At 38.8% G+C, this 25,188-nt stretch overlaps 1 protein-coding gene across 2 annotated transcripts in view; it reads right to left on the bottom strand.

Annotated features, from left to right (window-relative positions):
• The window catches only part of DSCAM (DS cell adhesion molecule), a 563,650-nt gene that overhangs the window by 190,244 nt on the left and 348,218 nt on the right, over positions 1–25,188 (bottom strand). For both annotated transcript variants that reach the window (XM_063447089.1, XM_063447097.1), the window contains exons 20-21: positions 21,900–22,033; positions 53–206 (exon numbers count right to left, since the gene is read on the bottom strand). In XM_063447089.1, the coding sequence (XP_063303159.1) occupies positions 53–206; positions 21,900–22,033 (288 nt within the window). The remainder of the gene's footprint in view (positions 1–52; positions 207–21,899; positions 22,034–25,188) is intronic.

Genomic DNA, 25,188 nt, shown 5'->3' with positions numbered 1-25,188 from the left:
GAATTTTTTTTGACAACTGATTATATTCAAGGAGAATCATAAAATGTGTTACCTTTAGCGACTGGCTCAACGGTGATGATGTCACTACTGTTTCCCCTCCCTGCTGCTGTCACCGCTACCACCCAAACACTGTACTGTCGATTTCGGCTAAGATTTGGTATTCTGTAAAAGAAGGAGTCGGGCGCAGCCTCAAATTCACTGATCACCTGTAAAACATGAACAGAAAAAACAAGTGTAATTAAAATAATGATATAGATAGAAAATGTCAATACATTGTGAACATGTTCTTGCTATGTTTCATTCGAAGGCTTTTATTCTAGGGATTTCATATCAATGATTTTATGAACACAACTAATAATTGCCCTGTAGAATGTAAAAGTAAAACCAAACTTCTAATTAAGGCAGTGTTTTGGTGTCACTTTCTAATTCATTAATTTATTCCCTTCTTGTAGTAAATTAATTCTACAGAGAAGCCCCTAGCTACTAACGCAGCGCCAAATTATCCAACCTTTTTCCTGTTGGGGTCTTTCTTTTTTTTTTTTATTCTGAAGATCCCACTCCTAGGTACATGTAACATTACTTCTGAAATCTCAACGTACTCCTTACGTATGGTGAGCCCTTCACCTGCGGAATATAGCAGGTTTAGGCAACTTCTAGCACTCTAGATGTTTTGGACTAAATCTCCCTTGATGATTTGCCAGCATTGTGGCTGTAAGCGCCTTTATGGGAGATGTGGTTCACATCATCTGGTGTGCCGAACATTGTCTACCCCTGGAATATAGGATATGGTATTTTTCAACACAAATATATTGTAACTTTTCCACAATGCCTATAAGAACAAGTCTGACCACCTTGATGATGGTTAAACGTAACAATCAGCCATCATCATTTATGCGTATGAGTACTAGACAGCTGAGTGATGAATTTAAATATATAGTCAACCCTCTTCAGTGATTAGAAGTTCTACTGAGCCCATTTCAATTATAGAAACATAGAATGTGACGGCAGGTAAGAACCGTTCAGCCCATCTAGTCTGCCCAATTTTCTAAATACTTTCATTAGTCCCTGGCTTTATCTTATAGTTAGGATAGCCTTATGCCTATCCCACGCATGCTTAAACTCCTTCACTGTGTTAACCTCTACCACTTCAGCTGGAAGGCTATTCCATGCATCCACTACCCTCTCAGTAAAGTAATACTTCCTGATATTATTTTTAAACCTTTGCCCCTCTAATTTAAGACTATGTCCTCTTGCTGTGGTAGTTTTTCTTCTTTTAAATTTCTTTATGCCTCCTCAGGTCTCCTCAATGTATTTTACTTGCTGCCTGCTTCAACCATGCCTACAAGAGCGAGTCAGTGACTCTAGTCAACAAATTACTATTAGACCCAACTCAATGATGAACATAAGAAGTGGCCAGTCTTCCTCGCCAGTCTATAAGTACTGTACCAGCCATCTTCAGCAATAATTATGAGTTCAAGTAAAACGTGAGTATTTGCAGCAGATGCAGTGATGTCAAACACAGGTATTTACATTTATTATCTTTCATGTGTCGTTTTTACAACTTTGTAAAGCGTATTCTAAAATAAGCCAAGTTGAAGTGGATCCATCCTTTTTAACATACTATATAGATAATTAATTACAATGTATAATGTATGCAAATACAATACATTAAAAATAATAAATAAAAATACCTGTGTTTTCTAGACAAGCAGGGCTTCATCCACAAAAGAAGGTCTTCATTCGAAGTAGCAGTGTCTCAAACACTGCTCCATTGAATGAAGGCCTTTTTTGTGGATGAAGCCCTACTTGTCTAGAAAACACAGGTATTTAATTCCAGACTTGAGGGGCTTCATCCAGAGAAGCAGGGCATGACCCAGACTAACAGGGCTTCTTCCATAAGAGCAAAGCTTTATCTAGACTAACAGAGCTTCATCTAGAGAAGCAGAGCTTGGTCCAGACTAACAGGGTTTCATCCTGAAAAGTTGTTTTATCCAGAGGAGGCCTGCCTAAATCCAAGTCAATCAGCACTTAATCCAGAGGGCTCAGATTTCAAACTAAACTACCTAAAGTATTAGGTAATGGTTGTGCTTTTTTTATTTATTTTTTTATTCTTTATAGATTACAGTTGTTTTAATTTACCGGCACACCTGCCATTAAAAATTCAAATTATTCAACCCCTACACTTCCTTATGAATGACACTAATGGACAAACCACATGTGTCTAGCATTTCTCTGTAGAAGCCCAAACACATAGGAACCCAACCCAGTTACCATGGGATGACTCTTGTCATCTTGTGCAATGGAGGAAGGCGATTTTTTTCACTTACCTCTGATGCTTTATTCAGCTCAGTAAATGTTCACTTTAGTGAAACAGCAAGGAGCGATCACTTCTCGGAAGTGAAAGTGTCTCTTATAGGTAATAATTTTAAACTCTGTTGCTAACAAATATTCAGCTTCCAGACTGCATTACTCCTGATTAGTATCCCTAGGGATATATTCATGTATCTGTCATAGGGCAGAGGGGCTGTAACTTTGAGGAGCTGAAAGCTAATTAAATTGTTGAAAATTGGTCACAGGTGTTATATATAACCTGCATCTTTGTTAATTGGAAATCCCATTGAGTCATCTTTCTTTACAGTTGACTCTTGGATTTGAAGTCAATATCAGTCCTTTCCAGCAAACACACATTGCTATTATTTTTTTAGATCATCCAGTTAATCTGGCCTGGCTAACATTAATTTAACCATCTGAGATCTGGAGGAATGCCAGACACATAAAGTTAAACAGCATGATACATTCAAATGATACTAAATTCGAATCCACACATTCTTCACTTATCTAAATCATTTTGGGCATGTATGAAATGGAACAAGAATGCATATGTAAACATTCACACTGCAACATTTTGCAGAACAGGCACCGAACAAGCCTGAATTTGGACCAGATTTCAGTCACACCGAACGCTGCCAGACATCTAGAATCTGGACCTGGATGGTTAAAAATCCAAACTATTTGCACCAGGTTCTCCCTGTTATTTTGCAGAACCCATTCCCATGGCTAGATTTTAATTGCGTGGAGCAGTCACCAGCTGCTCCCGAAGTCAGTCTGCTCCCGAAGTCAGTCTCTGCAAAGGACTCCCATAACAAGCCAGGACCATAGTGGATACAAATAATGGAGGTTTAAAATGTAGTTTTACATATGTAGTTGTACTTGGCATGTGTGGATTGATAGCATAGTTTCTGAGAATTAGCATTGACTAGAAATACATAAGACCCACATATTTGTCCTGGAAAAATGCATGGGCATTGTAAATGAATAGAATTTCTCTTTTTTTATAGTGTTCCTTTAAGAATAGATGGAGAGAAGAAAAGAGAAGATGGGCCAGCAAGAGGCTAATTGGAATGAAAATACCTAAGACGCATCTCCATTGAAGTAGAATATGTTCCATCAATGCACAGGAAAACTGTCAGTAGAAAGATAGTTTTTTAACCCCTTAAGGACCAAACTTCTGGAATAAAAGGGAATCATGACATGTCACACATGTCATGTGTCCTTAAGGGGTTAAAGAAAGAGATTTAAAAAGCTACTTTAAAATTTCAAAAACAAACAAAAAAAAATTGTGTTATAGGAAACAGTCATTCCGTTGGAAACAGAAAAGAGGCAATTTATGACACATTCCAGTCCCTTTTGAATGTTTCAATAATTTAACGTATACAGAAAAATAAAAACAAAAAACACACCCTCGGTTCCTTATCCTTTTCGAGCATTTTAGGATACCATTATCTTATTTCTACTGAGATTGGCATGCTGGGGCTTAGTGGCCGCCATATAGAATGCACGCATCATTAGAAGAGAACCGCCACAAACTGCGCATCGGACGTGATGTCATAGAAGATCACATATGAGATTCAAATTTGATTGTGCAGATTTTGAAATATCGTTTTCAAATCTACCTCCCTCAAGTGCCAGTCCTGTTCACCAGACACATTGAATGAACACGATTTGACAAACAAAAATGTTATGCTATCAAAAAATATGAATTTAATTTGTTTTTGTCAGCACTTATTTCTCCCGACCTTTTACCATGATTTAATTCTTGGAGTGGCAAAGATAAGCGCGATACAATGCTCTGCGACCCAGCCATCCAATGGTTAAAAGATAAACCATGCAGAACCCACACTTTTGCAAGAACGCATATGCTTTGGCAAATTGTATTTAGATTGTGCAGCTGTGCAATGTTTTTAATTTGATTCTTCTATTAGATTAGTTTCTTTATATTTAAACAGGACGGGTGGCTCTTGCAATTAAGAGATGAAGCTGACGATTGCGAAAGGATCAATTAAACTACAAACACAGATGTATTGTACTGGCTTGTTTTTATGAAAATAGATGATCGCAGGTGTTCTTTCAAAGCTACCAGTTTAAAAATAAGTGTGGATTGAGAAGGTTGCATTAGACTATTGGTAAGAGTACAGGAAAGAGACGTTTTGTCTAATTTTGTATTTGGCAATTATATATTACTTAGTTTGTTCCTTAAACAGAAATTATCTGATCATTAAATTGCCAGGAAAGTGAGTGAGACGTCTCATCACCATTTCTGGAAACATATTTTATGAATTAATTACGGCAGATGTATTTTTTTTAACATTGTAAAATGAATTCTCCTTAATTTTGCCTGTTTTCCGTTTTCTTTCTTTAATATCAAAGTTATTTTTGAGAGAATATTCAGCTTCTTTTACTTTTATATTTGAATGTGTTGAAAATTTATTTTAGAAGTTTATCCAAAAATATTAAATAATTATTGAAGTGTATCCAACAATATGAAATCAAGGCCAAAGTTAGAATGTTAAAATATCTCAGTCCACAAAACGTACATATTTCTCCTAATGTTTCCTCTTCTCTTCCTCTTTCAGAATCTGTTCTTCTTTTCTTCGTTTCTGATCAATTTAATTTTAAAACGTATGACAAAGTACAAACTACTTTATCTTGAAGATAATCCTACACTTGACAATTGTGAGAAAGAGGTACAGTATGGTTGCCCAAAAGATAGATCCCCATATGTTGTAGAACTACAACTGGGGGATGCTTTCATGCTTTGCATGCATTTAGAATGACAAAGAATCATGGAAGTTGTAGTTTTAAAACATCTGGGGATCTAACTTTTGGGCACCCATGGGGTAGAATTTAGGGCAAGCTCTACTACCTTTGTCAAGTTAACAAAAGATGAACCTTGCCTTAAGATCCACCCTTTGTTAAGATTGCCAAGTCAAGAAAAAATATATAAGACAACGTAGTCCCTACTTAGTCTTATTTTAAAGTTATCTAATATATACATTAGATATAGTCTAGCAAATAAAATAAGACAAACGTTTCATATGAAAAAACAACAAAAAAGACCAGACTTCAACACTACAGTCGGTAAAATCAGAAATACTACCTTTCATTCCTAAGAGAGCATGGAAAAACGGTATGAAGAGAAACAATTCAGGCATTTCATGTGAGTTATTTCTCAACTTGATTCCTTTCCATAGTTTATTCACACAAAATTTTGAGAAATCAATTTCATCCTTCATTTGTAACTCATCCAGTGATAAGCATTAATTATAGGGCACTAGCAAAATCTGCATTTTATTTTGCTTTGGGTGAAAAGTTAAACAACAACATGTTTACGTATAAAGACCAAAGCTATAGTTTTCTGATTTCAACATCTCACGAGAAGTCTAGGTTACGTTATTAACCATTAAGTTGCCTATATATTATGTGTCAGTTTTATCAAGTCTCTCAGATTAAGTACACTTCGAAAATGTAACATTAATGTCCTTAGCCATTGTGGCAAACCTAGCCACTTCAGACTATGGAAATCGTTCCCTAAAGGTTGTCCTACAAACTGCTAATACATTGTAATTGCATGTACTTTGTATTCTGCCTGTAAATGTCTGGTTGCATGTATGTCCATGGTATTCCTATGCTAGCAGCCGAAAGCCGCTAGCATTTGAATGGTCGTTTCACGAACAGCAACTTTACCGGCTGTTCGTGAAACGAATTAGGTACCGAACGCAAGCCCACACACTTAGAAGCGTGAGGCACCAATTACTCGATTGCAACATTGTTGCAATCGGTAATTAAGTTGATTCTTAGGTGGCCGCCGTTCGGCTACCGACCACGCGGCGGTCGGCCATCTTGAATCCTTTGTCTCCCCCAGCGGTGTTTGGTCGTCGAGTGCATGGAACCAAAAACGGCTACTCGATGGCACGAACACCGCTGTACTTCCAGGCGGTTCGGGAGCTCCGGTCTTCTTCTATTGGGAGACCCATTGACGTTCGGTTCTTTTTATACGAACTAAATAGATAAGTATATTTCATATGGCGTTCAGTTAGTTTAGCTGGGATCTGAGCGGTATTCCCACGAAACGTACCCGCAGACCCCAGCTATTTACCGAACGTCTGTTCGTGCCAAACAGACGAATATTGTCCAAGTTACAGATTTTAATGTAAAATGCCGGTTCTGCTGCACAAGGAGATAATCCACTTAACAGTATATTTCAGTGGGAGTATCCCTCTCGTGCAGCGGTGCCTGATGGGAGAAATGTACCAAATGTTAAGTCCCCCATGTAGTCCCTTACTGTATCACCCCTGCTTTGTCAGTAAGGAAACCCCTTGCATGGGGACTTGCATAAATACTGGAAGTTCTGAATAAAGCTGCTAGTTGACTCCCAGACTGGGTTTCGTCTGGTTATTGGGAGGATTGGGGATATTGCCTTCCTTTTCAGCGCTGACTGTGGATTTACCTGTTATACCAGCGGAGATCGTGGATTCTACTACTGCACTCTGCTACAGCCATAATCCTAGATAAGTCACCAGGACTAAAATTAGAATTTGAAATAATGAACAATAGATATTTAATCTCAACACATGACATGTTGTAATACTAACAGGGTTATTTACTAAAGAAAAAAATCAAAGTGAATTTCAAATTGTAGGCCAAAGTAGCTGAATTGAAAGCAAAGCTAACTTTGGCTTCTTGAGAAATAAATTAGAAATTCTATTTGAAAACACTTTGAATTCTCACTCTAGTGAATAACCCTGTAACGTTCCAGGACTTCTTTAAAATATTTTCTTGCTTTTTCATAAGCCAAGGAAAAGCCGTATCGACAGAGTTTAAAAACACACTCTGTTAGGCACCTAAAAATGTAGAATTATGCATGTGCTCCTGTGTGAATTACAGTCTTGAACCAGCAGGTATAGGCAAGTGTATATGTCTGATGAAGAAATGTGCTCAGAGAAGGACATATCTTTTAGGAAAAATATAACAAACTTTAACAAACTTATTTTTGTATAGTACAGACAGACTCTTTTTAGGATGTACATTGAATACTGTGAGTCTCAACTGCCGAATATTAAAGGGAAACTCAGGATATCAATAGAACTTTAGTACATGTGATAGATTTTGGCCTCATTAATGTTTTTGGGATGCTCAAATCATTGTAGATTTTTCACACAAAAAAATATTTTGCAGAATTCTGCACCATATGCCTGCCTCCTTAACTATGCCGCTCATACCTGAAAGACTTCCTAATCAAATGCATGCACACAGTCTCAGCCTCAACCTCACTGAGTGAGCGGTTTTCAATTTACAACCCGGTGGCAGAAAGTGAGAGAAATTATAAACAGATAATGATCTGCTTACAATATTACTCCATGGGTGTTTACTTCTTCTTATGCAGGTTTTTTTGTCAATCAGATCATTCAGTGCTGCAGTGTACATACATTTGATAAGGAAGTCTTTTTTTGTGGAGTGAGGGGGTGTGGCTAAGGAGGCAGGCTTATAACATTGCATTCCACAAAGAATATGAGCATGCACAAATTAAACCAAATGCATTAATGTTTTGTTGGTGTCCAGAGTGTTCCTTTAAATATATTTAGTAGAAATGTGAAAGAGACAGAAGCATTTCTTTCCACTACATTGTAATGTTCTCTATATTGATATTTTCTGCAGAAAACTTCATAAAGTTACATTGTAACCCAACTACAAGGATGAGATGCGACACCAGCAACATATTCTATAAGTCTATATCACCTAGGTAGGTGAGTAAGTGGAGTATCTATCGAGATACCCTCATATACCCATGTGTCTACTGTATTTTAGGGTGAAAAAAAAATCTTACAATTCCTTCTATAGTATGGAAAGATGTTTCACATAAAACATTTCCTGTTAACCCCTCTGTCGGTGTCATCCTGTCTAAATTTACATGTAATATTTTTGAGCCCTCCTGGTAAACAGCACACAATGTAACGTCTACTTTCATCCAAATAAGAAGAGTAGAAAAAAACGGGTCGCAAGAGTATTCTGAGAACGGACAGCAGCTGAAATAGCCTGCCCTTCAGTGGGTCCCCGCTCAGAACTCAAGCTGGTTTTAGCTCATCTTGTGCCATTACAGAGAGAACATATCTGAAGCATATCAGACTGGTCCCACCCATACGGGCAGTCCAGATCCGAAATGCCAGCAAGTTCTCTCTGCACGAGAGACACAGCAAACCCAGACGATCGTTTCAGCCTTGTTAGGCATCATCAGTGAGGCATAGCTGATATCTCTCTAGGCACCGTGAGCAAGGGGTCCACGTCCACAAGTTTAAAGGGATAATCCAGACGTGGACCCCTTGCTCACGGTGTCTAGGGAGATATCAGCTATGCCTCACTGATGATGCCTAACAAGGCTGAAACGATCGTCTGGGGTTGCTGTGTCTCTCGTGCAGAGGGAACTTGCTGGCATTTCGGATCTGGACTGCCCGTATGGGTGGGACCAGTCTGATATGCTTCAGATATGTTCTCTCTGTAATGGCACAAGATGAGCAAAAAACAGCTTGAGAACTGAGCGGGGACCCACCGAAGGGCAGGCTATTTCAGCTGCTGCCCGTTCTCAGTATTCTCTTGCGACCCATTTTTTACTCTAAATAAGAAGAGTAATTCAATATATAATCATTACCCCAGTAAAATATATAACAATATTCTAGATTTTTCTTTTTAATACTTTTGCTTTTTTCTTTTTAATACTTTTTGCATATAGCTGTGCCGCTATACCTCGAACGCCTAGAGGTAAACTTGGATCAGCCAGTAAACTAATAAAACTATTCAATGTGTTTACTGTTAACACACTATTATTGTTCATTAGATTAGCCTGTAAAATCTTTTAATCTACCTAAATCATAAGTAATTCATGCAGAAGCCAAAGGAACCATGAATTTTTAATTATTTGTCTGCCTGGCAGACACAGGTTTGTTGGAACAATATTGGAGGTTAAAATTCTATATATTTTTTAACTGCTGTAGTATCTGCCTTTTAAGGATACATTCAGATTACTCCTCACTAATGGGCTAGTAATTAATAAGCATGGATTTAAACTCTTTCAAGTGCAGCCAGTCTGTAGCAGCTTTGTGGGACAGTCCTCTGTGTAAGGACTCACACGTCTACCCACAGAAAGATTTCACGGCACAGCACATATAGTGTCCTCCGCTCTAATGTCTTCTTCTGTATAGTAGACATCATCCCTTCTGCTCACCTTTATCAACCTGCTTCTGACTTTACTAACATATTAAATCTCTCTACCAGGCAGATCCTTTGGCATTGCCACAATTACCTTGACCCAAAAAAACTCATGGTTTGGTATAAGGTCTAGCCTTTTTTTTTTTTTTTAAACAAAATAATGATTACAGTTAAATTACATAATAATGATTACACAAGTTAGGGATCACATGTAAAATAAAACACATAACAGATCAGGCAAGATCAGTGGTGGCTAGTAAAGTTTAACAATAGCACCACGTTAGACTCTATCCCTGGGATTTGAACTTTTTGGGCTCTATCCACTTTATCCCTTTACTCAACCCCTAACGCAAGCCATGCCCTATTCAGTACCATAAACCTATGAATAAATGAATTTGGAAATGGTGTTTGATTTAAAGAAGTCTGACTCCACCCACTGATGCCATTACCCAATGACATCTCTACAGCAGAGGACAATAGGCAAGCCTGTTTTTAGGGCTAGGATGTGATTGCCCAAGGTAAAGCCAGTAGGTGAGATGTCAGAAATCTTGCTGAAGCAGACTAAGCAAGTCTGGGGGTCCGAACATACCCCCATGGACCACCCTCAATGGTCAAGACAATGTTTCTTTCCCTTATAGAATAGGAAATAATTAGGACCACCCACACAACGAGGCAGGATAATACAGACAACAGTCAATTACGTTGTCAGTACATAAAAGGAACATTTGCATTTGGTCTGTTTCCTGAGATTATTACACTCTATAGGAGGTTTACAGTTGGTGTATCATATAATATGGCATCAAAACATGTATCTAAGATGTTCATAAATAATACCAGATACCAATGTGCCACCAGAAAGCTTTTACAACATTACATTTTATATTAACAATAAGTGCAGCGAGCATGTAACACACAGATGCTATATCCAACCCTCTCTGTTTTCATTTATTTTAAAGATTTTGCAAATGACATCATCGTCCAGCTTAGACAAGGTAAAGTCAGAATGAAGATTCCAAACAAGGAGGAGGGATAGAAACCTTGTTTTATTTCTCCTCTTCTCTATATGCCTCCTCTGTGCTAAATGGCAGGTACAAAGATCAGAGCTCATAACAATGATTGACAGGGAGTCAATATGTGCAGATGCAGGATAAAGAGGTGTCATTTCCACATTTAACTCTTTTTTTTTTTTTTTAAACCTCACAAATACATGTTTTTTTTAAATGCGGGGATTAAGAAAATATCATAATAAAAATCTTGAAAAGTGACAGTGTAAATACATCCCTTAAAAATTGATGAGACATGTATTTTTGTATTTGCAATTGATTAAGAGAAAAAAATCTAAAGTATTTTTCTGATCCTACACTGTGTAACACTTAATATGTATCATCAGGAGGCAAAGCCTTAGACTTTTCTGCATCCCTTTGGAGAAACTTTACAAAATTCTAGAATCCTAGCGATACATTAAAAGGACACTATAGGCACTCATACCACTTCATCTCATTGAAGTGGTCTTAGTGCAGTGTCCCTTCCCCTTTTGTCCAGCAATGTTTATATTGCATTAAGACTGCCTCTAGTGGCTGTCTACCAGACTTAGTGAAATGATGCTGGAGGTCCTCACTCTATGCATAAGGACCTCCAGCTTCTCAAAATCCCCATAGGAAAGCATTTATTCAATGCTTTCCTATGGGAAGGCCTAATTCACGAGTGGCACTCATTGTGTGTGTGTGTACATTTCTGTACTGGACTCTTTACTAGAATTGCTCAGGGCGAGAAAATTTGGCTCGGGCAAACCATTTTTTCCAAAAATAAAATATTTACTTAGGTCATCCGATTTTTGGCCAGACATTGGCCAGACAGTGACAGTGGGCCGATCAGTGTGCAGCAAAATATATACACAATATACTATGTATATATTTTGCAGTACACTGATAGGAGCATTTTCCTGCCATTTGGTTCACAAGTCAAATGAGAAAAAGTAACACAGAGGAAAAAGAGGAGTATCAGTTAAAATATATATATACTATAAATATTGTGGCAGCACCACTGCTTATTCGTATGTTTTCCCCTTATATTGTTTGTTTTCCCCTGTATTTTGTGTGCTGTGCCTTGTTCTCCCTCCTTGTTCGGGAGCGTACATACGAACAGAACCTATTCGTCTCCCAAACGTGGACCACCCCCGGTGCCACATTAGAATGTTCACCCCAATTAATTAGAACGTTCACACCAGTAACAGAAGTGTGAAACCACAAGGCAAGTAATTAATGAGTGCTCCCCTCACGAACGGAGACTGGTCGAGGACATGTACTTATGTGGGTGGTCCTAAGGTTGGTGGGGACACTTTTGGGGCACTGGCTACTTAGGCATGCTTTCTGTACCTGGGAGACAAAGAGGCTAGGTCCCTTTTCCCGCGCCTTGGCTCCCAGGTACAGAGGATCCTGGCATGGAAACACCTGTTTGTTTGTGTGGAAGACCCCTTGCAAGGGGTTATGCATAAAAGCCGTCTGTGACACAATAAAATTCAGTTGTACTCCCTGAGCTGTGTCTCGTCCAGTTACCGGGGGGAATAGAGGTCTGGTTAATTTGATGGTTCCAGAGTGGCTGAATAAAGGAATAAGCGGAGCTAACCAGTTGGGTTACCCGTGGTCCACAACAGATATAAACATAGATTTTTTTTTTTAATGCTCCTGCTTTTTTTCACCCTGTTGCTCACTTCTCACATGGTCTGTATAAAATATAGATTAATTTGATAATTCAGTGGCTGTTATCTAACCATCACTAATCTTTTTTTCCCTACAATCATCTATTTTTCTTGTTGACACGGGCAAAATCCAGAAGCACAACCATGAAATCCATGATTGGGTTACATTTCGGCTTAGAGTTCGGGAATTCAGCCAGTCACCCAATTGACCCAAGTTTGGTGGAATTGTGCTCCAAGTCTATTGTTCACCTTAGATGGTGAATACTGCTTAGAATACCTCCTCCTGGTATTGCATATAAATGTATGTTGACTGCTTGTTGTGAAATTCACAAGTTTGAAGAAATGCTGAAACTCATGTTTGACACTCTTTGCAATTTCTTGATAGAATTTAAGACTACAACCTTGGAATTTGTATTTTCACCCCTGGGTAGAAGAAAAGAAAGTACTAAAAAGAAAGCAATGAATGAACAAAACCATATGATGTAAGATCTCTGTTAAAATAAAGCATGTGCAAACACTTTTATGAAATATTTATGTCTGAGGAATATTTTACTAAATAAAAAATGTGATTTATTTTTTTAAATGTGCCAAAAAATGGCTTAAAGATCAGGTAAACAGCACATTGCATATTAAAGCACAATCCAGGGTAATGTCCCTTGAGAAAATAAAGCAGGAATTGGTGAAACAAAGATTTAAAAAAAAAAAAAAAAACCTGTTTGCAAGTGCATCCAGGTCAATTTATAATATTATAAATTAAAGTGGATATGTCCTTTGTAGAGCTATGATTATAAATTATAAGATATTATGTTCTAGAGATGTAAAATAAGCGGCCTGTATACTTTTACAGAAATAACAAAACAAACACAGGGGTTTTCAAAATATCAGACGTACAGCCAGCTATTATTGATCTAGAAAGCATATGAACCGACACTCGCTGCTTGCATTCCTCTTGCCTGGTACAGGTTAATGGGAGTTGCAGTCCTTTAACATCTGCGGAAATTACTGGTAAAAAAAAAAACCCTGCTGTAAACTAACCTATGACAGATTTTAAAATGTGTGAATGTTGGCCAAAGCCAGATTTGCGTTTCCGAAAGGTATCCTGGAGTCATGTTGAGTCGAGAGTGCCGCTTAACCTGTTAATGGCATCACCCTATCAGTGAGTGAGCCGCTCGAAGTTTGATGTAAAAGGGCAGGGTAATTAACAGATCTCAGTATACAAGGTGGATCTGGAGTCAGAAACACGAAAATGTCGGTAAGATTCTAAATGTCCGGTAATGATGAGATTAATCATTTAGTAGTTTAATGAATTATGTTTTTTTTTGCATAACTCGGTATTATAGGGGAAAGGACACGATGGTGAGAGAAAAGTGTATTCTTTGAACTCAGAATCTATGGGCCACTTCAATCATGTCCTTTATTTTAATAGGGCTTAAAGGGATACTACACAAAATAATTTTTAAGAAGATTTACCCCAATGAAAGTATGCATTTGTTTTTTATTGGGATATATCTAAAACAGCTTGCAAAAGCTGCAGATCTCGTCTTAATATAAACACTGTTAATTACTCTGTAAATACAAACGGTTCCTTTTTCTGAATGTAGTATGATTTTCAATGCTTGTATCCCACTAAATCATCATAAAGAGAGTCCTATAGAGTTCAGTCTACAGGTGACAATGGTGACCATTCTTTTTACTTTGTGACTTCGCGATAACTTCCAACAGAGAGCATGGTAGCGTCCTAGACTTTCTATAACCATTAGCCTCTAGAAGCGATATCTGGGGACCCTGATATACATTATATTGTAAAACACATGCAATTATTACTTCTGACAATATTGCAACACCCATCAGTTGGTGTAAGTATGCCAATCCAAGGGCTATGCTGTCACTTTAAATGTCAGCCATTCAAGTCTGAAATCCCAGGATGCTACAGTTTAAGAGGATGGTATTACACAGTCTGATTCATTTAACGGTTTTGAAAAATTTCACCACCGACATAATGTATACATCTGGGCAACTTGAAATAACTAGGATTTCATGATGACAATTGTAATGAGACGCACCGTTCTGAATGACAGTCTCAATGACTGGCAAAAGGTAAACATGTCAGAAAATGTATTGAAGCAGGTGCAGCATATAGGAATGGATACTGTGTATACCAGAATCGCACACAAAGAGTTACAGAACAAGGGAGCCGAATGCGTAGGTGTAAGTTGTGTTTACAGTGAAGTAGCCGAGAATGGAACCATACTGCCACCTGGTGTTAGATTTTCATAATAGCATGATATTGTTTCACATTTGGATTATACATTTGTTTTCTAGGTTTTTTTTTTTTTTTTTCTGGAATTTTGTTATGGTTCGCTGTTTTTACCCTCAGTACATGCTACTCCAGCAGTCAGTTTAATGTATTAAACATTTTAAAATTAAGCCAATTATTAGTGGATAAATAAAAGGCGCTACCAAATGCTAATTAAATATAAGGAACTAGAAAAAAACAACTCTTCGTGTCCATCATGCAATTCCCTAAACAAGTGATAATTAACCAATCAAACAATGATAATACTTATCTTTAGATATATTGTTATATATTCTTATCTCTTATACCATGATACCATGTTTATGCAAATAATAGCATAGCGTGCCAAGCAAATAAAAAACACTCTTGGTGCATAAAAACTGAAAACCCAACACATATAAATGTAAAGAGTCGCTCTGTTTAAATGCCATTGATATGCCAGACAATGAAGCCCCAATCAGCTCCAGCAGAACCAAGAGAGCGATTCCAGTCGATAGTGTAAAGATAGCAACCTGCCGATATGGATCCCTGTGCAGGCTCCCAAATATATGGAGAAGAGGAAATCAAATATTGGTAATAAAACTAAAATAAATAATAAAAAAAAAATTCATACATTCAAGCTTCCATAAACAGCAACGGTATTTGCTAAACAAAAGTATTGTCAGCTGTCCCAATTTACCAATTTGGTGTTATTTAGTGTATAAATATATATAGTGTTCAAGTAGAGATTGTAGCTGTATTAGTCCAGTGATGTAGATGTAAAAAACAGATAAAATTTGTATCTTGTAATACCTTTTTTGTTGGACTAACAGAATTTTTTAATGACAAGCTTTCGGGAGAACCTTCCTTTCTCAAGTCTGAAGCATTTTTGAGCAAGACGACACATAGAACTCAAAGTTGAGTTGTGATACAGCGGTTAAAGCGACTTGAGTGCAGATAAGACACAGGTTTTGTAGAAAATAGACAACATTCTTGCAGAGGCCATCACGGCCGTCTTTAAAGCGGGGCAAACGGGGCAGCTGCCCCAGGCCCACTTACTCCTGGGGGGCCCAAAGCAGCTACACCGTGGGCCCCTCTGTCTGCAATTTTTTAAAAATATTATTTGTCTCATGGGCCCGCCGGTGCTGCAGCTGCACCTGGAGCCCACACACTAAGAGGGCCCGGTTGGGTGCTGTGGCCCTTAAACAGAGTGACAGGGCCCCCTTGTTTTACTGCAGCAGGCTGGGAGGAAGTGAATGCCATGAGTCACTTCCTCCCAGATAGAGTGAAGCCGCGCAGGATGGAGGAGGAGGAGGCCGTCAGGAGGGGGCTGGAGTGCCAGAGCCTCACACTCCCAACTACCTCAGCCTGCCACTGGACCCCAGGGAACCCATAAGGTAGGGCTAGTGGGTGGCTTTATAAATGTAAACTTTGCATGTGAGTCCGTATGTCTGTGTGTGTCTTAGTATGTGTGTATGTGGGTGAGTATATCTGTTAGGGTTTCTGTGTGTATGTCTGTGTGTGTGTGTGTGTGTGTGTGACAGTATGTCTGTTAGAGTGTCAGTATGTCTGTCAGGGTGTCTGTGTGTGTCAGTATGTATGTGTGTGTCTTAGTATGTGTGTATGAGTGTGAGTATGTCTGTCAAGGTGTGTGTGTGTCACCATTTATGTGTGTGTGTGTGTGTGTGTGTGTCAGGGTGTCTGTGTGTGTCTTAGTATGTGTGGGAGTATGTCTGTCAGGTTGTATGTGTGTGTCAGTATGTCTGTCAGGGTGTCTGTGTGTGTCAGTATGTCTGTGTGTGTCTTAGTATGTGTGTATGTGTGTGAGTATGTCGGTCAAGGTGTCTGTGTGTGTGTCACCATTTTTGTGTGTATGTCTGTGTGTGTCTTAGTATGCCTGTCTGTGTGTGTCAGTGTATCTGTGTGTGTCTTATTATGTGTGTGGGTATGTCAGTCAGGGTGTCTGTGTGTGTGTCAGTATGTCTGTCAGTATGTGTGTCTTATGTCTGTGTGTGTCAGTATGTCTGTCAGGGTGTCTCTGTGTGTGTGTGTGTGTGTGTCACTATGTCTGTGTGTCAGTATGTCTCTGTGTGTGTCAGTATGTCTGCCAGGGCGTATGTGTGTGTGTGTGTCAGTATTTCTCTGTGTGTGTCAGTATGTCTGTGTGTGTGTCGGTATGTCTGCCAAGGCATATGTGTGTGTGTCAGTATGTCTCTGTGTGTGTCAGTATGTCTCTGTGTGTGTCAGTATGTTTGTCTGTGCATGTCAGTTTGTCTGTCAATGTGCATGTTAGTTTGTCTGTCAGTGTGTCAGTATGTCTGTCAGTGTGTAAAAATGGAAACTTTGCATGTGTGTCAGTATGTGTGTGTCAGTATTTGTGTGCTTCAGTATGTCTGTCTGTGTCTTAGTATGTCTGTATGTGGCTTAGTATGTGTGAGTATGTCTGTCAGGGTGTCCGTGTGTGTGTGTATCAGTATGTCTGTCAGTGTGTATCTGTGTTGTCAGTATGTATATCTGTGTTTGTATATCTCTGTATCTGTATTTAGTATATCCATGTTTCTCTATGTGGTCTGTGTGTATCTGCATGTGTGTCAGGTTGTGTATATGTGTGTCTGTATGTGTATGTTATCATTGTATGTATTTGTGTATCTGTATGTTGTCAGTGTGTGTACCTGTGTGTGTATATCTGTGTGTGCAGCTGTATATAGTCAGTGTGTATCTGCATGTGTGTCATTATATGCATCAGTGTGTCTGAGTATCCATATGTGTCAGTGTTTGTATATATGTCTCTGTATGTGTGTCTGTGTGTCTGTATGTGTTAGTGTGTGTATCTGTGTCAGTCTGTATCTGCATGTGTGTGTGAGTGTCAGTGTTTATATCTAGTGTTATATAGTGTGAGTGTCAGTGTTTATATCTGTGTATCTGCATGTATTTCAGTATGTGTATGTGTATCACAGTGTATGTGTACATGTGCATACATCGCATCATTCAAATCGACAACACTACACACAAGTACACCCCTGCCTTCAACCTTCAACACTACATACAAACACAGTCCTGCATTGTAACCAACAATACATACAAACACATCTTTGTGTTAAAAACCCAAAATATATATAAACACACCCCAGCATTAAAAAAACTACACATAGATGCATGCTTGCATTCAAACACCAACACCACCTACAAACACACCCCTACATTTACACAAACATACTAAATACAAAAACATGCTTCCATTCAAACACACAAACACAGCTCAGTGCTTAATACAACTCTGCAAACTTGGTAAAATGGTTCCGCTACTGCGTTGGGAAGTGGAGAGCGTGATTGCATGTCAGGGAGTGGGGGTCAGGGGACCCCATCAAATGCTTGCCCAGGGCCCAATCAATATTAAAGACGGCCCTGGAGGTCATATATATCTTTCTGAAGAGCAGAGTGAGGGGGGAGAGGGATAAAAAAACAAGCAGACTGTGCAGAAGATGGTACACTTTATGCATGAAATTATGTATTTATACCTTTCGTTGTTGGGTGAAGACAACTTCTCTCAAATCTACCATTAGAAATCAATTTTAAGGGGGGTGGGGCCTGACCACTGAGCTGAGAGGACGCTTGCCTCACCAGCTCCTGCTATTTGGGGCAAAAAAAAAGCGGATTTCAGACACCAAAACGACATTGAAATGCCACACAAAGGCCATCAAGTGACAGGAGATACCAGGGCGCACGCACAAACACCACCCAAGTGACAAAGTAACAAAGGCGCACCCGAAATCACGGTGAGGCCTACCAACATGGCATGCGCAGGGAAGACGACCACTTTCCTGCTGCTTCGACGAGCCAGGTACACGTCTCTGGGCCTTCGTCCCCCTCCTGGACCGGCGGGGGGTTATCCTGGTCTACCCTCACTCGATCCCCCAGCTAGGTGGCGAGACAGCAACTCAGACATGACGTCCTGTGGATCCTGGTGAGGAATATAAACTGTCGGAGGCCTCCCACACCGCAACAGAAACAGAGCTCCAACTAGCCACAATTTTCAGCTCCTTCTGGGAGAAGCTTGAGGCCTGTATGACTTGGAACGGGCCCCGTAAGAGCACAGCGCCATCAAATCGTGTATGGAGATGGCGAGGCGCGAGGCCCAAAATGGCGGGTCAGACCAGCAATGAGGCCCACAACCATGACATGGGGCACTTTCAGAATTGACACACATGACGAGGACTCTGCATACCTCATTAAATATGCTTCCTCTCCGCACTGGGATTAACAGAAACAGAATCCTGCCGAGGCGACACACCAGCCCTTATTCCCGGCGCATCTGTTGTCAGGTCTCCAGGACCGGCATTGGCTGAACAGTAAGGAAGGTGTTGGGGACTAGTTCTGGTCCAGACCACCTACAAGAGGATAGTCCGCACAGCCGACAATCAGTTTAACTCATCTATAGGCCTTACTGAATCCCCACTTCACTGACTCCGGCTAGAGTAACGGTCCCACTATGGCCCCTTTAGTAACCAAAGCCTCACAAACTGCTCTAGTGATACCAGTGCAGACTCCAAACCTGTCTACCCAGACCCGGGAACCAGCTGACTGTGAACAGATCATTGTAAAGCTCCCCTTAAACTGAAGTCCCCACTTTGCATGCTCATAATGCCTTAGCACCTTGTTTTTAATGTATTATTTTCTTTGTGCCTGTTGTCTATACGACCCTGCAATGGGCACCTCTTGTTCTTACTCCAATTAACAGAAAGTGCTGATTATATGTACATGATTGCTTACGACAGGCTTTTAGATGATCATAATGTACCTTCGAAAAGCAGTTACCTAGATTGTTAACCTTACGTTTAGCTATGCTTTTTCTTCTTTGTTTTTGTTTTTTAAAACTCCTAAACGAAAGATAAGCCTTAAATAAGCTTGTGACCCTCTAATTATACAAAAAAGTCTGTATGTTAATCCAAATTAGTATTTTGTCTGCCTTATCTTATAACTGACATGTCGATCCAATTCTCAATGATTCTACAATATAATAAAAAATGTGATTCGATGTTTAGATATGCCAAGCAAATGTCTTTCAATGCTGCCTTAAATGCAAGCAATAGCTGTTGTGGCATTGCCTGCCTATTTGTATTGTTCGTGCATGATAAAGAATAAATTATAAAAAATTATAAGAATTATAAAAAAAAAAAAAATATGTAAGTTATATTTTCAGGCAAAACTGACAAATTGTGTGGCAAAATGATGCAAAGGGAACAGTTGTCAAAGGCTCCAGTATAACGTGTCGCTAGCTGGTACTACATGTATAATATTGTCCCAGAATGTCTCCAGGTTTCCCTGCTAAAACACAAATAGCTATTTTCTCCAACTGTAGAGCAATATAATCTATCTATATAATATATCTAATATATCTCAGTACAGCCCCGTCACTAGCCACACCTCCAATCACACCCTTAAAATTACAGTGTCCCTCTTGATCCATTTAAAATGTTGGAAGGTGTGTCAATGGCAGAGTGCTTTTAGGATTGAATCAGACTTTATTTGTGTCCTTGTTGTATAATAGTAGCATGTTTTCATTGTTAAACATACTAATGTAACTATATAATGCTTTATCAATCTACCCCAATAAATTAGGGCTGCAAATGTAGAATAATTCTTTAACCCCTTAAGGACACATGACATGTGTGACATGTCATGATTCCCTTTTATTCCAGAAGTTCGGTCCTTAAGGTGTTAAGGGACATTGACAGTTTACATCATAATCACAAACTGTTCTTTAAAGTTTTCATTTTTACTCCTGCCGGCCTGTGAAAAATGGTATGATTCACTCATTTGGAAGCAACAGGGAAGGATATTTTACTAATCATTAGTTTGGTTACCGGACTAACTGAACTACCATCAGACCTGGGATAACGAGTGGCTAGTCCTCCATCCGTGATAGGCATATTATTCCAATAAAGAAGTATAGTGAAATGGGTTGACTAATGCAACTCAATATCATTTTTAGTTTATTTTAATTAAACCTGTAACTTGTAAATTCGTAGACTTCTCAACATACAAATTAAAACTAAAAAGAGAAATCATAGGAAACAAAGTATATTGTATCGGAGATCGTTGCAGTTTGCAAAAAGGTAAGAGCAGGAATATGCTCATTACAACAACTTATAATTCAGACAGTGGGTTGAATATGTAGAGTACATACGCCTTTATATCTTATGCATGGACATCTATATGAGGATAATGTACTGGTAAAAATAGAGAACTTTTGAGACTTGTTTTTGGTAAGAAAATTGAAGCCAGGTCTTCATATAGTGATGGTAGAAATTGCAAGACCTTGGACTGACAGAGCTAGCAGGGTCCCAATGAGTATATATGTATATATATTTCTATATCACATATTATAGAGAGTTTTGATATTCCCCATTATATGATTTACAGGTGAAGACCTTCAAGAATGATAATACTTTTCTTTCTCTGAAAGTACTGAGACTGAGCATCATATGTTAAACTTGTGCATTCAGTTTCAAATGAATCACAATTCGTCCAAATGTTGCCAGTCATCAGAATTCTGTAACTCCGAAATGCCACATGAATGTATCAAAAAACAAACAAATCTATATATATTTGACAGGTGTAGGTTGCTGGAGTGACAATGTTTGCACCATCATATATCCCTGCAACCTTAAACAGTATGCCCTGCACAGTATGAAGGAACATTTACAGATATCTGAGCATTTCTAGGAGAAAAGACTATTTCCCGCTGACTCTATATCTTCCAACGATCACTGTCTCTTCTCAAACTGTGGTCACAGGCAAACTGCTCCAGGAACATCATGCATACTCAGTATAGCCTGGTAGTCAACCTCAGATACTACAGTCCATCAGGAAAAATCTTATTGGGTAATCTAAGCCTGGAGAGATCATGGAGACCACCAGTCCCTATAAAAGTCCATATAGTACTGGGCAACTCCTGCAGAACTGTGAAACAGAGATCCCAACACAACTATCACTATTTAAATTTACAGAAGAATGGATTGAGGTTGCAGCCCACCACCCCCTGCCATGCCAGTGGCTCAGGGGGTATTTCCCGATGCCCCAGACCATAAATGAGAGTAATGGTTAACGGTGACATTTCAAATGTGTGTGGAGGCTATTTCCCACGAAACCAGTTGTTCTTCTTCGTCTGTTTCATATTAGAGACAAACAAAGGCTGGTGGGTTCTTCTGTTTTAACTCTAAAGTTTTATAAAAAAAACAGTACAGACCAAAATAATTTTTTCAGTAAACACCAAAGAAAAAAAGTCGCCTACGCTCTTCTCAAATGCCTCTGCACATTTACAAAGATGGAGGTTATTTATTTACTCTAATGGCCATTAGTGAAGCTTTTCGACCTGTTACTTACTGTAGGGTAGGGGTGAGAGCAGAACACAGTGTATTTCCGGATAATTCCATTTAACTTCAGTGGAGGAAGCCATGAGACGTACACTATCGAAGCAGAAGCAGCAGCAGCCTTTACACCAGCAGTGGGACCTGGAACTAAAACACCCAAAAAGATATTAAGTGATCAATACAACAAAAGGAGAATGATAATGGATGTTGGGATGAAATGTTCACTCTTTTTTTCTAAATATCCTATAAGACTCATTTGTTTGTCTGTTTTACTTTGTATTTTAAAATATGATTCAAATTGTACTGCAGAAAAAAAAAAAATATATATATATAAAAATATATGAGTTGTGTTTCAAAGCTGTTGTATACGGCATACACAAACTCCAAGGATTCAACGTATAAAGTGGAATTATGAGGCAAAAATGTTTTGTTGAGCTCATTTGCATATGTCTACCCAGAATCCCTTGCAGTTGTGAGAGCACTGTTAAATTGAGATTTCTGTGGGGAAAGCAAGCCTTATGGCTTGACTGGTGTGTGTATTTGTGTTAAGCAATGTATTAACCATCTGCTTGCTTCAGGTGGAAGGGGTTTTCAGCCACACGTTTTCCCCCACCGCAATATGTACTTTATGTGTATATACAGTATGTATGTAGCTACCTCTAGTGGTTTATTTCAGTAATGTTAAACTCAAGTTTATGCTTATGCAGATATATGTATGCTTTTAACTAAATCACTCTAGAATCTAGCAAACCAATAAATATAAAGAAAGCACATAATAGAATACTCATATAATTACTATTAAATGATGGTCTGTAAATATGGATATCCAAATAAATGCTGCACCAGGCTTTAGAATTCTGGCCTAGATACAAATTACATGGAGTTTTATGGAGACACTGGAAGAGTTATACTGGAGCTACTGCTACCATGAACATTATTCTGTTTAACAGTGTAAAAGGTGAGCCAGTGCCAGGAACCCCCTGGCACCTTAACAACCAGGTGCTCGACGACTCCTGAGAAATTCTTGCATTAGTGCAAGAATATTGCACAATAAAATAACCCTTCTGGCACCATAACAACTTCATTAAAATTAGTTTCTGGCACTGGCTCACCTTTAGCCTTTCTCCTGAGAAATTCTTGCCGTGGTGCTAAAACCCTTACCAATAAACAAAAAAACACAACGGAGAGCACTTACAAGGTTTAGTGGTAGAGATAATGATGCTTTATTGAAGCAGATTAAATACAGTTACAACACGGTCAACATTTAAGTCCTATGATGGACTTTTATCAAGATAGTATGTACATGTGCATGGTGTCCTTATATAGGAAGCTAAATTGCTGAATGTTTATGAGAAAGAGGCAGAGGGAGGGGGTGAGAAATGCCCAGAAAGAGTGTGCTGGAGCGATAGGAACCTTGAAGAGTCAGTTATTGCTTTGAATGGCTTCTTAGCAAGACATTAGCCTTAATGTTGCTACCCCATGCATGGTCCAGTATCTGTAAGGCCTCTATCAATTTGTGGATGCTGTATGTAGGGTGGTGGGGTGAATATTATCAGCACCCTATATTACTACAATAGAAGGTTGGGGTAAATTGGATGTTTTTTTAAATTATTATTATTTTACCTTAGACTTAAAACATCCAGTGTAAAATACACAGCTATTCGGTACAGGACTGGATTTGTTTTTTGTTGTGTGCTTGGGCCCTATGTGCTTGCTAAAACTTTGAACACTTTGTTCTTTGTTATTGTATCTATTTGTTTCTGTTACTATTATGTTACGCCAGTTATAGAGTGATACTGTTTTCCTAGTACACCTCTAGCATATCGCTGAATGCCTTTGTTCATTATGATGATTATTTAATATAATTTTTTTTTGTTTAAAATGTTTAATTTGTCACTTTCTTAATAATTATGTTTGCTCTTTCTAAGTATAAACTGAATTTAACTGCTGATTCTGTCTTGCTATTTGGCAGATTCACATGCTAATACAGAGGTGCTTTTCTCTTCTCCATTTCGGAGTGTTCTGTACTCAGCTAGTCTGCCTGACTAGTTGGTTTGGCATCTTCGTCGCCCTAGAGGCCTAGTTTGCACTTCAGATTCACAAGGTGTTCAGTACTTTAATTCTCTTTGCAATGCAATTAATTTGTTCGGCATATTCTGGGTGAATGGCATTCGGTGCAGGTGAACCTTTGCTTTTAATTTCACTCCTCATTCGGACTTTTTGCTTTGATTTACTGGAGCTCGTATTTGGACTCGGTTTCCTAGCAACCGCTGTAGACCATACTGACTTTTCACCATGCATTGGTGATTATGTGTCAGTGTGCTTTTGTGGGTTACTGTGTGAGTGACAGTGTCTGTGCCAGTGTGTGTCCATCATAGGACTTAAATGATCCTGCTGTAATTGTATTTAGTCTGCTTAAATAAAGCATCATTATCTACTAAGCCATGTGAGTGCTCTCTCCATTTTGTTATATATATATAATGTTTTACTACTTTATATTATTGTCATACCTCTGTTGTGGCATTTGATTATTATTTTTATACCATAAAATGTTGAATCGTCCTCTCTTAGAGAAAGCCATAATTAGACTATTTTTAGATGTCTAAAGTGCCCATTTCCATAGCAACAAGTCAAGCAATGTATCTTTAAAAGCCCAGTACATTAAAGATATATAACAATGTATGGTCTACTTTAATAAAACTTACTTTATTAACACATTTTTTAACTTACAGCTCAAAAGTTGTGCTAAAAAAATTGCATTCCCTTGGAGAATTGGTAATATATGTATATATATATATACATTATGTATATATGTTTTCTTATAAGATAATTTGATATAAGAAAACATGAGCAAGAATTTCTTATGGAATTCATATTCAACTGTAGGTTATAACAGAATGGCGCAATCATAAAACAAAACATAGCAACAAAGAAACAATGAAATGACCCCTGTTCAGCAAACCCTTAGTTCTTAATAATGTGTATTCCCCTCTTTAGCATCAATGACAGCATGCAGTCTTTTGTAATAGTTTTCTATGAGGCCCCTAATTCTTGCAGGTGGTATAGCCAGGGCCGCCATCAATGGGTGACAACCATAACGTGTGGGGCATATCGGGTGGCCCACACACTGAGGGCCACCCGATGGGCCCCCTCCTTCAGGGGCCCGGTCAGCGCTATGACCGGTATAGCGCAACCGGGCCCCTTTAAAAAAAAAAAAAGCAGCCGCAAGTGCTGCTGGGAGGAAGTGGTCACTTCCTCCCAGCTCACTCCGCGCGCCAGTGAAGAGGGAGCTGCGCCGACTC

Source organism: Pelobates fuscus, chromosome 1 (assembly GCF_036172605.1).
Source record: "Pelobates fuscus isolate aPelFus1 chromosome 1, aPelFus1.pri, whole genome shotgun sequence".
Classification (NCBI taxonomy): domain Eukaryota; kingdom Metazoa; phylum Chordata; class Amphibia; order Anura; family Pelobatidae; genus Pelobates; species Pelobates fuscus.
Note: the sequence above shows the minus strand (reverse complement) of the source record. Positions and strands in the feature narration are given on the sequence as shown.